The 13,588-nt window shown below is 38.5% G+C and overlaps 1 protein-coding gene across 4 annotated transcripts in view; it reads left to right on the forward strand.

The window, feature by feature from the left end:
• Positions 1–13,588, forward strand: part of CHD7 (chromodomain helicase DNA binding protein 7) — a 197,209-nt gene that overhangs the window by 154,630 nt on the left and 28,991 nt on the right. For all 4 annotated transcript variants that reach the window (XM_058668655.1, XM_058668658.1, XM_058668657.1 and 1 more), the window contains exons 10-15: positions 639–776; positions 874–995; positions 1,397–1,640; positions 2,673–2,849; positions 6,152–6,295; positions 6,931–7,186. In XM_058668655.1, coding sequence (XP_058524638.1) covers positions 639–776; positions 874–995; positions 1,397–1,640; positions 2,673–2,849; positions 6,152–6,295; positions 6,931–7,186 — 1,081 coding nt within the window. The remainder of the gene's footprint in view (positions 1–638; positions 777–873; positions 996–1,396; positions 1,641–2,672; positions 2,850–6,151; positions 6,296–6,930; positions 7,187–13,588) is intronic.

Raw genomic sequence — 13,588 nt, forward strand, 5'->3', positions numbered from 1 at the left:
TTGCTTAGTTGTACTTTTAAAAAGTTTGTTTCATGACATATTTTATAATATGTAGCAGTTACTTTTACAGTCATAATCAGTGCGTCTTGGTCCTGAAATGAAGGTCAACAAATCGAAATGTTTTCTATGATGAAGAAAAGGGGAATCCTACTAATCTATGTTATTCAAAATATTTTGCCTTTCAGTCTTTTGGAGTTCAAATAAGGATATATTATTTTAAGAAAATGGCAGTGATCCTAATAAATTTATTTCTCATTTTTAAGGAACTATCCAGTTATGTAAATATGTTAACAGTAAGATGATTGACTAAATAAGTCTGAGTCAGACACTTGATAAATGAGTTGTACAGGTAAAAATAAGATTTAAATTCGGATTTGTTGTCTACTAGTTATTCCTTTCCATTATGTGGCTTTTGAACATTACCAGTGATTTTTAGCTAAAAAGTTAATTTTTTCTAATGCTGCAGTTTGTAGTTTAGGCTTGAAACAAACTGTTAAGACATCGTAGTTTTAAAATCTGCCATTTCACTCTTCCTGATGTTGGTGAAGTATCAACTGACAAAGTGGAACACATGTTTTTCCTTAATATTGACATGAATTCAAATGAATGCAATTCTGGTTTCTTTAAACCCGGCCCAGCCTGTGACTCACTATCTGGTGAAGTGGTGCTCGCTTCCCTATGAAGACAGCACATGGGAACTGAGGCAGGACATAGATCAAGCCAAGATCGAAGAGTTTGAGAAGCTCATGTCCAGGGAGCCGGAAACAGAGCGTGTGGTAAGAACTGGCTCATGACAGAAGGTTTAATTCGAAAAGAACATAGTGGTGGTCCTTGAGAAACCACTAATGGGATTTACTACTATTTTTGAAACAGGAGCGACCTCCTGCTGATAATTGGAAGAAATCGGAGAGTTCCAGGGAGTATAAAAATAATAACAAACTCAGGGAATACCAGTTGGAGGGAGTAAACTGGCTACTTTTCAATTGGTACAACATGTATGTATAGCACTTTTTTTTCTTTACTTTTAAGAAGATCTGTAGCTCTTTTCCTCTGCCATCATTAAAAATATTAAACATTTAAGTAAAAATATTAAATATTAAAGAAGACATAAGCAGTATTTTGCTATCCTAAAAAGAATTTTTATAGAAAAGTAGACACTAGAAGTATGCTTAATATGTATTAAACAAATATTATTACAGAGCTTGATGGAAGTATATAGAAATAATTTGTATTCCTCAGGGGATTTTTTTTGAAAGTGTATTTTGCTGACTCTAAGATAACATCTAAAGCTATGTTACTGTATGTTTGGGCATAGTAGCGCATATTTTGTGAAAGGACAGCAGTGTCTGATATTTGTACTCATTATACCTTCCTTATTTTGTTTTCCCTTCCAAAGGCGAAACTGCATTTTAGCAGATGAAATGGGTTTGGGAAAAACCATCCAGTCTATTACATTTCTCTATGAGATATATTTGAAAGGAATCCATGGCCCTTTTTTAGTAATTGCCCCATTGTCCACAATCCCCAACTGGGAAAGGGAATTCCGAACCTGGACAGAGTTGAATGTGGTTGTGTATCATGGGAGTCAAGCTAGTCGTCGGACCATTCAGTTGTATGAAATGTACTTCAAAGATCCCCAGGTAAAGCCTTAGAAGTTGTATTCTTTGTATTTATTATATGTGTTTGAAGCCATTGAAAATTAAAGATCTTAATGATGAATGGGTTACGGTAGAGTGAGAAAGCTGGGGGCAGAGAGGGCTAGGTTTTGCTAAATTGAAGCTTTTTTTTGCTATTTCTTACCTTGCTCATGTTTGTATTAGCTTTATATATTTATTAATACTGATATTTAGGTTTGCTCATTCTGAGTATTTTATGAGAAGAAATGTTTTTTTACCATGCGTGACCGTTGAAATTCTTTCAGTAGTATATTAATTTCATTTTGTAAATATTTAAAAATGGAAATATTAAATATCCTAGTTAGCTATGTGAAGTTATTGTGTGATATTTATAGTTCAGTATTACACATGATAGGGCAAGGAAACAGTACATGTGTTAAAACATGTTAAGCTATAGATAGTAAATTATAGTCCTATAATTGGATATGCCGACAGTCTTATAAACACATATAGCTTTCATATATAAATGTTTATATATATGTGCTTTTCTATGTAAAATTTGACTTACAGTTAAAGAATTTTTTAAAAATATTAAAATCATTGGTACTTATATTTGGGTTTGGGACATTTTAAGTTCTATCTAAAATGAATGCTTTTTCATTTAAGTATTTTACAAAAAGCTTCAAAAGATACAAAAAGTTTTTAAAAAGAAGTAAAACGGATTTTGTTAAAGTTTGACACATTAGAGTCTGTGGTGTGACTTGATTGGGTACACTTAGAATTTTAATGCATGTGTTCTGTAAGGCAGTTGTATGCAAAATTTGTTAGACATTTTCTAATTTTTTTAATTAAAAAAAAAGAATGGTTTTAAAAACCTTCGCTGGAAGAATCTAAAACCTGTAAAATATCTTGAAGACAGAATGTGTTTTCACATTTTCACAGACATAGAAGGAAGAGGTCTCCAAAGGGATACATATATGTTTTGTTTTTGCTATGCATGCCACCTCAAAATCATTGTAATAATTAATAATAATTCATAATTTTTCTTTCTTGTAGGGTCGAGTAATAAAGGGGTCCTATAAGTTTCATGCCATCATCACCACATTTGAGATGATTTTGACTGATTGTCCCGAGCTGCGGAATATTCCATGGCGCTGTGTGGTCATTGATGAAGCCCACAGGCTGAAGAATAGGAACTGCAAGCTGTTGGAAGGTCTCAAGATGATGGACTTGGTCAGTGATCCCATTGGTGCATAGAATCATGAATGACTTGGTAGTTCTGTTGCTCTTAATTTGACTGGGAATTGTGAAGGGTATTTGCAAAGCCTGCCTACTTTGCAGGTATATTCTACTAAACTTTAATCACTCTTAACAAGCTATTGCTCTCCTGATTCTTAGTATTGTTAGCTGGTATCTTCAAAGAGGTTGTTATTAAAGCAGAAAATATTCATGACTTTTTTCACTGGTATTTTAAACTGAGTTGCATTCACAAATGCTGTCATTTCATTAGCTCTTGAACCAAGCTTTATCCAGAGTTCATCAGTTTTGTCATATGCAGCCAGTAGTATTTGTGAATTCAAGTTTCAGTAAAGTAGGTAGCTTACCTGGGATTACTTCATTTGGCGCAGACATTTCAGAGTTTGAAACGAACTTACCAGACGGCGGATTCTGTCTGGAGTTTTGCATACTGCCTGCCTCATGCTCTGATAGTTTTACAACATTTGATCAGATCTTCTTCATTAGGTTATCTAGATTTTTTTTTTCCCAGAAGACATGCCATGAACTAGCATTGTAGGAGTAGTCTTACATCCTGGACTACTTTGTGTGTGACTTCTGAGCAGTAAACTACAAGACCTCAGTACCTTAGTGCTTCACTCCAATTGCAAGATGGTCATGATTCCTTGCTTTTTGTTGTTAATGTGTGCTTTGAAGGCAAAGTTGTTACTCAGCATTGACTGATTTGATGGGTTTTAGAAAAGTACAAAACTCTATTTTAAATTACTTTAATGCTGGCTTATGGATTGATTTGACCTCTTTTTAATTGGGAGTTTAGGATGGGAAGGACTATTTTATAACTTTTCTGTTAATCAAGAATGTTATCTCAGAAGAGCTATTTTCAAAATGGGATGTGTTATCAGAGTTAGGATATAATTTTTTAAAAAGATTTGTTTATTTTTATTGGAAAGGCAGATTCACAGAGAGAAGGAGAGAGACAAAGATCTCCCATCTGTTGGTTCACTCCCCAAATGGCAGCAAAGGCTGCAGTTAAGCCAGTCTGAAGCCAGGAGCTTCTTCCAGGTTCCACATGGGTTCAGGATCCCAGGGACTTAGATCATCCTCCACTGCTTTCCCAGACCACAATCATGGAGCTAGAATAGGAACTGGAGCAGCAGGGCAATGAACCATTGCCCATATAGGGTCCTGTTACTTGCAAGGGAAGGATCTAACCAGTTGAGCCACTGTGCCAGGCCCCAGAATGTAATTTTATTTGTCCAGCTTTAAACAGTTAATTGCCTGATCTTAAAAGCCTCAAAACACAGTTAGGAGAGCCTACACACTTACCACTACTTACTCTTTCCTAGAGTAAGTCATAGTCAAAATCTTGAGTAGAAGTTCTTTCCATCTGTAGTGTAGGTCACAGGGAACAGCTCTTTCCTGTGTTAAACTAAGTTTAGATGCAAACGCACTGGATAATGGTTTTCTTCAAGAACGTTCTCCAGAAATGAAGGCCAACAACACCGCTGTCCAGACTTAAGAGGTGTTTGTGGAGTTTACACATTGAGGGGCAGATGCTTTGGTCACAGACCTCCTCCATGGAAGTGCGAAGAAAGCGGAGCCATCAACTTATCCCTCCCTGACATGGAAGGGGTTCCTCATAGGTGGCTCATCTTCGATTCTGTCATCTCAGCTCACAATTTCCGGAGGTCCCATACAAATGAAAGAGTCTGCTGATAGGAAATTAGGTGGACACCATTCCATCAGAGCGGAAACAAATTACTGACTATTCAGGGAAGAAGCATGTGTGCTGGCCTGACCGAGCTAAGAGGTGATAAGCTCAGTGGCTTTAGTCTCTTGTGTGGTATTTTGTGATGCTGTATTTTTAATTATGGATCTCTTTAATCCTTACTCACTTTCAGATTGAAACTTGGTTGTTTTCCATGACTCGTATACAATAAAAAAGATTGCATGTATTTCGTTAGCGACTGTTAGTTGAAAGGAACCAAATAAAGTCCTTTTCTTTTTGTATAAGTAAATTTTGAAGTTAACAAAACTATTTTTAACTTTAAAGCATATATATTCAGAATTTAATGTAACACAACATCTGGGAGAAAATCATTGCAGTATCAATAGAGCTATATGACAGTAACTCTTTTTCTGAATCTACAGTGGTACACTAGAAAATGTTCTTAAAGTATGTCAGTAATTGTGGCCCACCTTACCCACTAGTAAGGTTAAAAATGATCAGAACCTAGATTTATATATTTATTACTCTAATGAATTAAACCAATCTGAAGGTGACAGTGTTCCTGCATTATCTCCCAGGAACCTTTCCTCAAAGGGGAGTAAATAAGGATAGAAACACAATGAAGGGCTTCACTTCTTTTTCAGAAAGCTTCATTAATGGATAAGACAGGATAGAATGCTCTGTTGTCCAGTGTTTACTGAGCATACATTCTGCTTGGCAACTAAGTCTTCTCAGATTCCAAGTCAAGTCACAGTATTGCTTTTGAAGCTACTAGAAGGTAGTAATCACTTTCTGAAATAGTTTGACTAGCTGTGTTGTTCAAGTAGAAAATGATAAGACTCCTAAGATTAATAACACACTGTTGTTAAAGGCTGGTTGTCATGAAACGACGTCTGTGTGCTGCATATATACAAAGAGAAGGATAAGGACATCTAAGGAAAACTGGAGAAAGAGCTCGAAAACAGGAAGAATTAATTAATAAAATACTTAGCTTGGTTCAAACAGACAAAGTTAGAAACAGCCTCTGATTTGTTTTAAGGTGATTGTGGTATTTACAGCAAAGCTGACCTCTGCCAGTTGGAAACTTTTGCAGAACAAAATAGTTGTTCATAAGCTGGTGCATGCAGAACTCCTTTTGTCTCTAAAGTGAGTCATGCAGGAAGCAGATGGGAGAGATGAGGGTATTGTTGATGTAGAGCACAGAAAGAAGCATGTTAAGTTGTATCTGAGCTTGGGAAGTTTAGGGGAAAAATTGGGGAAAAAAATCATTTAGACTAGGTACTCAAAGAGCTGTAATACTAAAACACTGACCTAATGCTCCAGCAAGAAAATTAACCTTGGGCAAGGCACACGTAAGAAGGCTGCAGAGTTCTAGAACTTGGCCTGTTCGTCTGAAGCAGGAGACGTGTTCTTCCATGTCCATCTTCATGCCTGATTTCTGTACTTTGCACCAAGTGGATGCCAGTGAGCACGGAGGAGGAGGAGCAGTAGAAATGGTCATCTGAAGAGAGGCTTTCTTGTTGACAGCTTTTTGTTATGATTTGGTCAGTTGCTGTTTTGCATCCCATAGGAACACAAAGTGCTGCTGACAGGAACCCCACTGCAGAACACTGTGGAAGAGCTCTTCAGCTTGCTTCATTTCTTGGAACCAAGTCGCTTCCCTTCGGAAACCACCTTTATGCAGGAATTCGGCGATCTCAAAACAGAAGAGCAGGTACTTAGCACCTCCACTGTGTTGTCATTGCAGAATTAATGATTCATCAATTTAATGGCAAAACATTGGTATTTTAAATTGTAAATTGCTATCACAGTTTTTTGATAGAAGGATATTTTTGTGGGTTTCATCATTATGAAGATTGTCTTGTTTGTTTGCTGTCCTCAAGGGGTATTGATTTACAGAGAGGTGATGTACCCTTTGGCAGACGTTTTGGAGTTTGTTGTTTTGCTGTGTGTGCTGTTAGGGATGGTTTGAGAAGCCCCTTCAATTTGTAGAGCAGTTTGCTACTGGAGTTTTCAGGCTGTACTCCTAAACCTTGGACTCAGTCTAGTTGCTTTCCTCTTCAAGCCTACAACTTTTTGTTTTAGAAACTTGGGGCACAATTATCATATGGGATTTTTGTGAAAAATAAAAAGAATTGTGGCTGGAAAAGGTTGGCTTTTGTAAACACTGAGGGTTCTAGCATGTTAGTGATAACGTTAGGGATACTGATGTGTTTGAAGTAATCATGGAGCTCTCTTGAAATCTTGATCTTCCTGTGCCTCTTCTGCAGCTCACTGTCTGAAACCGCTCAGCTTAGTTCAGGGTGAAGTCAGTTTTGTTTCTTTTTCTCAAACATGGTCCTTTTTTAGGTGCAAAAACTTCAGGCTATTCTAAAGCCAATGATGTTGAGACGTCTCAAAGAAGATGTAGAAAAGAACTTGGCTCCCAAAGAAGAAACTATTATTGAAGTTGAACTAACAAACATTCAGAAGAAATATTACCGAGCCATCCTTGAGAAGAATTTTACATTTCTTTCCAAAGGTGGTGGACAAGCTAATGTACCTAACCTTTTAAACACTATGATGGAATTACGAAAGTGCTGCAATCACCCATACCTTATCAATGGTAAGTCTGCTCCTTGGTGAACTTGCTGATTCAACCATCATCACAGCTTCAAGATTCCCTTCTGCCTCCAGATGGGAGGTCTCCTGGTTTATATCCACTCAGTGTGAATTTCCCCAGCTTCCTGTTCTTAGGATTCGTTCTTCTGTGGTTGCAAAAGGACAGTGACCACCACTCAAGCTTTCTTCTACCTTCCTAACTTAGAAAGCATTCATGCTCCCTAGCCAAAAACCATCAGACATGTTAACAGCCTGAGAGAAATTAGCCCTTGACTGAGGTTTTGTGGGTGGGATTAAAGAGGAACTCTGGTGTGGGAAGGTAGCTCTCAACTGTCTCAAGTCTTTCTAGAAAGGGTGCTCATGTTCCTCATTCTGGTGGCCTTCAACCGTATTCCATGAGAATGAGATTATCTTAAAGCCTTGGTCAAGTTTGTCCCCATTACTGATGAAAAATTCATGACCCTCTTGTTGTCATAACTCAGACGCGTAGTATGTGATTCATGGGTGTTAAAAATTTTATTGCCTATTTCCAGAAATTGTTATGGGATAAGGGTTCTGTATCTCGATGTGTAAGATGCTCTGGAAAATGCAAGGTAAAGGAGCATTCCCCCAGGGAGCTTCCTGTAAGCAGTGGAACCAAGATTGGCAAAGTACCTGGAAGAACCTGGTGTTTAAGGCAAACCTTCATGAGTAGAGAGAATTTTACTAGGATTGTGGAAATAAAGGCCATTTAGGCTAAAGTCCTAACATGGGCAAGAAGAGTGAGGCAGGAAAACAGAACTTGTCCAAGGCATTAGGCTTGCATGAGCTGTAGTGCCACCATAGCACCTTCAGTGTGCTACGACCCTGCTGCAAAGGCCTCAAATGCTGCCACATTAGCCTTCTGCTGTTGACTTTTGGAGAACCATGGATGGCATGTGAACTGAGCAGTGATGAGAAATTTGATTTATGATGCTCAGTCAGGCAACACTGTATAAAAAAGGTGGGAACAGGGAGGGAGGGAGCAACAGGAATACTAGCTTGGGGCTCTTTGTTGTAGTCTGGGTAGGGGTTAACATTGTTTAAAGAAGCTGGTAGCAGACTAATTTGAAGTACTTGTGTTAAATTATAACTGACCAGCAATGCAATAGGTTCCCCTTTAGGTCAGATGAAATAAAGCCTGTTTCTGTCTCCATCACAGTCCATGAGATTCAAGACAAAAACAGTTCCTAGTCTTCCCCCCTTTTGTGCATGCCACCCAGGGTTCAGAAGTACTCTTCACACCGAAGGACAGAGAGTTCCATGACCGGAAGATGTCCTCAGAATCCAAAACAAAGGTCATCACTATGATAGGCATCAGTGAATTAAAAAAAAACTGCAGAGAATAATATATGATAACTATAGAATTGTCATATGTAATGTGTTCAACAGTATGTTCAGGAGCTTTTCTTTTTAAGGTTTGTTTTCATTGTCAGATTTACAGAGAGGAGGCAGAGAGAAAGAGCTGCATCTACTGGCTCACTCCCCAAGCGGCCACAACAGCCGCAGTTGAGCTGATCCTAAGCTAGAAGTTTCTTCTGCAGATGCAGGGTCCCAAGGCTTTGGGCCATCCTCAACTCCTTTCCCAGGCCACAAGCAGGAAGTCAGAAGGGACATGAAGAGGCTGGGACATGGTCTGGCGCCCATATGGAATTCTGGCACATGCAGGTCAAGGACCCCAGCCACCAGTCCACCACACTAGGCCCCATGAGGGCTTTTTTTAGGGTTTTGTTTATTTGTCTGAAAGAGTTACAAAGAAAGGCAAGGTGGGAGGAAAGAGAACATGGGAACAAGAGCCTCTTCTGTTTGCTGGTTCACTCCCCAATTGTCTGCAAAAACTGAGACCATGCCAAAACTAAGAGCCTCTTCCAGGTCTGCTACGTGGGTACGGAGGCTCAAGTACTTGGGCCATTCTGTCATGCTTTACCAGGCAAATTATCAAGGAGCTGGAGCGGAACTGGAACAACCACTGCTTGAACCAGCAGCCAAGTGGGATGCTGACACAGCAGGCTGTGGCTCAGTGAACTGGGCCACAAGTTTACAAGTTTATGTTGAGTTAGGGTTAGCCAGACAGTTGATGGTGTGGTGTGGATGAAGCATATACATGCTGATGCATACATGTACTTGTACATTCATACACACACACGGTTTGCACTTAATATCTAATGAAAAGAAAATAATAACAAAGGAGAACGTAGAAAGACTTGTTGCCAATAGGATATTTGTATAAGGAGAAATTGCAGTGAGGTTGGTTAAATGGCCACTCACAGTGCCATGACATCCCATTTAGTCACATGTTAATAACATTCCTTAAGCATTGTAGAGATCTTTTCCCCAAAGTATGACTAGTTGGCCGGATGTTGTCCAGGGTCATCCTGTGTAGATCTTTTGTTCCCCGGGACTTTTAAGACTCCCTAAGACTTGGCATTTGTGGCAACTGTTCTGGCTGGTCAGATCTTGAAGTTAGGGAGTTATGTGTTAGGCAGGCATCCTTATAACTCTTGGGGGGTACTTATAGTAAAAAAATAGAAACGTACATAAAACATAATGCTGCTCAGAAAACTTAGGTTGACACTGTGTTTCAGAGGTTGCTCCAGGCCAGTGTACTTACTGTCCTGTGCCATCTGTAGTTGATGCTACCCCCACATGTACTTATTGTACATTTATAGGGAAAGTGTTTCATTTATTTGAAATATACATTTGTTGAGTCAGAGAAAAACAGCCGTAATCAAACTAAGCCTCATTTTAACAAAACATAACATTTCTGTAGTTGTGAAAAATAGAAACAACTATGTCAAGTTGAAAGTGGCTACTACAGCGCAACAGGAAAAAAACATCTAAAAATAATGGTAAGATGCTGTCTATTCATAAGACCTGTTTTAAATGTGACTTTATGTTTTTTCCTGAAGTGTTCTGAGCAGTGTGTGTCATACTACATGCACTTAGTAAGTGCTGCTGGTTGCTTGACTTGCTAAAAGTTATGCAGCTAACTGGCTAACCTAAGTGGAGTCACTGTGCAGTGTGCTGAGCTTCATTTGAATTGAGTTTCTAGTTTAAAATTCCCTAATAAAAAAGAAACAATAATGAGGAGTCTGCAGTACTGGTATCCCGTAGAGGTGCTGATTCAAGTCCCAGCTGCTTCACTTTTGATCCAGCTGCCTGTTAGTGCACCTGGCGGACAGTGGAAGACAGCTTCTGCCATCCATGTGGGAGATGTGGAGGCAACTCCTGGCTTTGGCCTGGCCCAGCCTTCAACTCTTATGGCCATTTGGGAAATGAGCCAGTGAATGGGAGATCTGTCTCTTTCTCTGCCTCTATTCCTACAATGTTTTCTTTCAAATACATATAAAGGAAGAAAAATTATAATAATGTTGAGAATATGCTCAAAGTTCTTTGATGTTTAAAGGTGACTTGAAAGTCGCTGGTTGTGATTAATGGAGGTGGTGCACTGTAGAGAATAGTGGGCAAAAATATAACAAGAATGAGGTTTATTTGATGGAGTGAATTTCAGAAAGAAAGAGTTTTTGTTTATCTGATAAATTTCGAGAACAGATGTTTTCTTGTTTGCTTGTGGCTAGTGTCTCTAGATGGCATCGTGCTTAGTGCTGTGACAGAGACACTTGGTTGATGTGAAAAAGAGTTCAGGCTAGAAGCAAATGTACCTTTATTTCAAATTGTCTCTGATAAAAATGTTTTTAAATGTAGTGCCACCCATGCTTAAATTAGGGTGAAATCAACAAGGGTTTTGACCAATCATAACCTGTTTCATCTTTACATCTCTAGTATTGAGGTAAATTTTCCACTGATCATTTTTTAAATTCAACCATTGCCTCAATAAGTAGAAATTGCTCATTTCCCCAAAACTACCCCTGCTTATACTGTCATAGCATGGTAAATGTGTTCATAGAATCACATGGGAAATAGGTTTGTTGCTATTGTTTTTAACTGAAGCATTATTTATATACAGTTGCAATTTGGTAGTAATTAGTATGAATTAAAATGAAGAGCTTGAATCCAGGGGCAAATATTTGGCATAGCAGTTAAGAGACTGTTTAGTATGTGTACCACATTGGAATAATTAGGCTTGGAGTGCCCAGTTGATGCCTAGTTCTGCTCTTGATTCCAGCTTCCTGCTAATGCAGACCCTGGGAGGCAGTGGGATGGCTCAGCTGATTGGGTTTCCATCACCCTCTATGGGAGACCTGGATTGAGTTCCTGGGTCTGGCCTTAGGAAGGTGTGTTCAGGGAGTGAAGCAATTGATGGGAGTTTGCTGTCCTTCACCTCTCCTTGCCCTACTACGGACAGTCTCTTTACCTTTCAAATAAATAAAATTTTTTAAAAAAATAAATTGAATTTAAAATAAAGCCTGATTAAAGAATTCAGCAATAGCTTTTGCCAGATAAGGAAAAAATGTATCCGTGTTTTTCATTTTAATCATTCATTTAATCATGAGAAGTTATTGAAAGGGAAGAAAAAAGTTTCTGATTTATGAATAATATGCAGAATGGAATTTTTAAAGGTTTTTTTCATTTACTTGAAAGGCAGGTTCTGGAGAGGGAGAGAGAGAGGAGGGACTGTCCATCCATTGGTTCACTCCCCAGGAGACAACGATGGACCAGACTAAAGCCAGGAGCCTGGAATTCCCCCTGTCTGCCACATGGATGGTGATCTCTCCCTGCTTTTCCCAGGTCTTTAACAGGAGCTGAGTCAGAACTGTAATATCCTAGATGTGAACCTATGGCCACATGAAATACCGGTGCTACAGGTGGCTACTTAATCAACACATCACATTGCTGGCCCCAAAACAATTAAGTTTTCCTGCTGTTTGAGTTAATTGTAGTTTCAGAAATGTTTCCTGAAATAATTCAAATACATCTAATATTTGTCAAAATAATTTTGCCAAAATAAATGTTACTTCATTTTTAGAAAAACATTCTATTAACTTGTTTTAAAATATTAAAAAACTGTGTTTTCTGTTACTTATGGATTTATCAATAATTTTAAAATTAATTCTTCAAGTACTATAGAAGTAATATCTTACTTCTGAATTGCAATTAGCTTACAATGTATTGCACAATGAAGACAAACTTCCTAAGAAGAGCTACTATAAAACATGAACTTAAATCTATTTCCTATTCTTGTGAGGCCCTTTTGTTCTAACTTAGAGAACCTCGGTTTTTAAGTTTCATGTCTTAAAAAAATCCACCTTTATTCAAGAACATTTCTTACTAATGCTGTTGGAAAGCATTTTTTTCTTTAACTCTTCCTAATAAAACTGTGCTTTTTTTCTTCCTTAAAAAATCCTGAACATAAGCTTTTTAATTCATGTAGAAAAGGGAGTGAGGGGCTATTCTGTGACTGGCACTTGGGCCAGGAGCCTTTAAAGAAATGCTTTCTGGAAGGCCAAGGCACTCGGTGAAGACACTCAGGAACTAATCCACTCTCAGTTCGGTGTTCACTAGTAAGTAACAGACTGTATTTCTGCATATGAACATGTCATGAGGTAATTTCCACAATCAACCTTAAATGGAGGTAGAATTGGGCTTCCGTTGCCTCTTGTGCTCCTTGGAGAAGCACCAGCTGAGTGGCTGAGGTGGCCTGAAGTTACCTTCAACACGCTTCTGAGGTTTATGTGTCCCCACCTGGTGTTTTAGTTACTTTCCATATGTAAGACCAGTGGTAGGAAAAGTACTTTAAAGTTTCTGGCACAATTTGTTCTCGGGAGCATCCCATTAGATGAGTTCATTTGTGTTTTCCCAAAAATCGGTGAGCACTGTGGCCATGCCCTGATTAACCTCACAGGCTGCAGAAGGCCAGGCCGGAACTACATAATTCTGGTTAAGCTACCTAAGCGGCTGAAGGAAGCTTAACGTGCTGCTCCCTGAAGAAGCATGTGTGTGAGGTCAGGGGAGGAGGTGGCAGGACTTGGTTTCTCAGGAAGCGTCATTTTCTTGAAGTTTTTCTAATGTAGCTAAGGTTTTGTGAGGCTATTAGATAAAGCAGGTTAAGCACAGGATCTTAAAACTTTGACTTTTCTTAAATCTGTGAAAGATTTGTGTCTAAGGAAGTTATCAAATGGAAATGAATGTGAAAGGAGATTTAGAGAAGGTAACAAATAATTTATATTCAGATCCCCTGTCTCAGTAATCTGTGCAAGTTAGTCCTGAAAATGAATTCCATGCTTTGTAGGCTTTTTGCCTATATTAAAATACATCCATAAACCCAAAATAATGCCCTTACACTGCAATTGTTAAGACTCCATTCCTTTATTTCTTGGTTTCAGAACAGATTTGTTATTTGTGTTTATATTCAACTAGTAAACAATTCTTCATATTTTTAGCAATTTAGGTTCCAAATTTTCTGTAGGTATCTGGCCCTTGGCTTGTT

This window comes from Ochotona princeps, chromosome 9, assembly GCF_030435755.1.
Source record: "Ochotona princeps isolate mOchPri1 chromosome 9, mOchPri1.hap1, whole genome shotgun sequence".
Lineage (NCBI taxonomy): Eukaryota > Metazoa > Chordata > Mammalia > Lagomorpha > Ochotonidae > Ochotona > Ochotona princeps.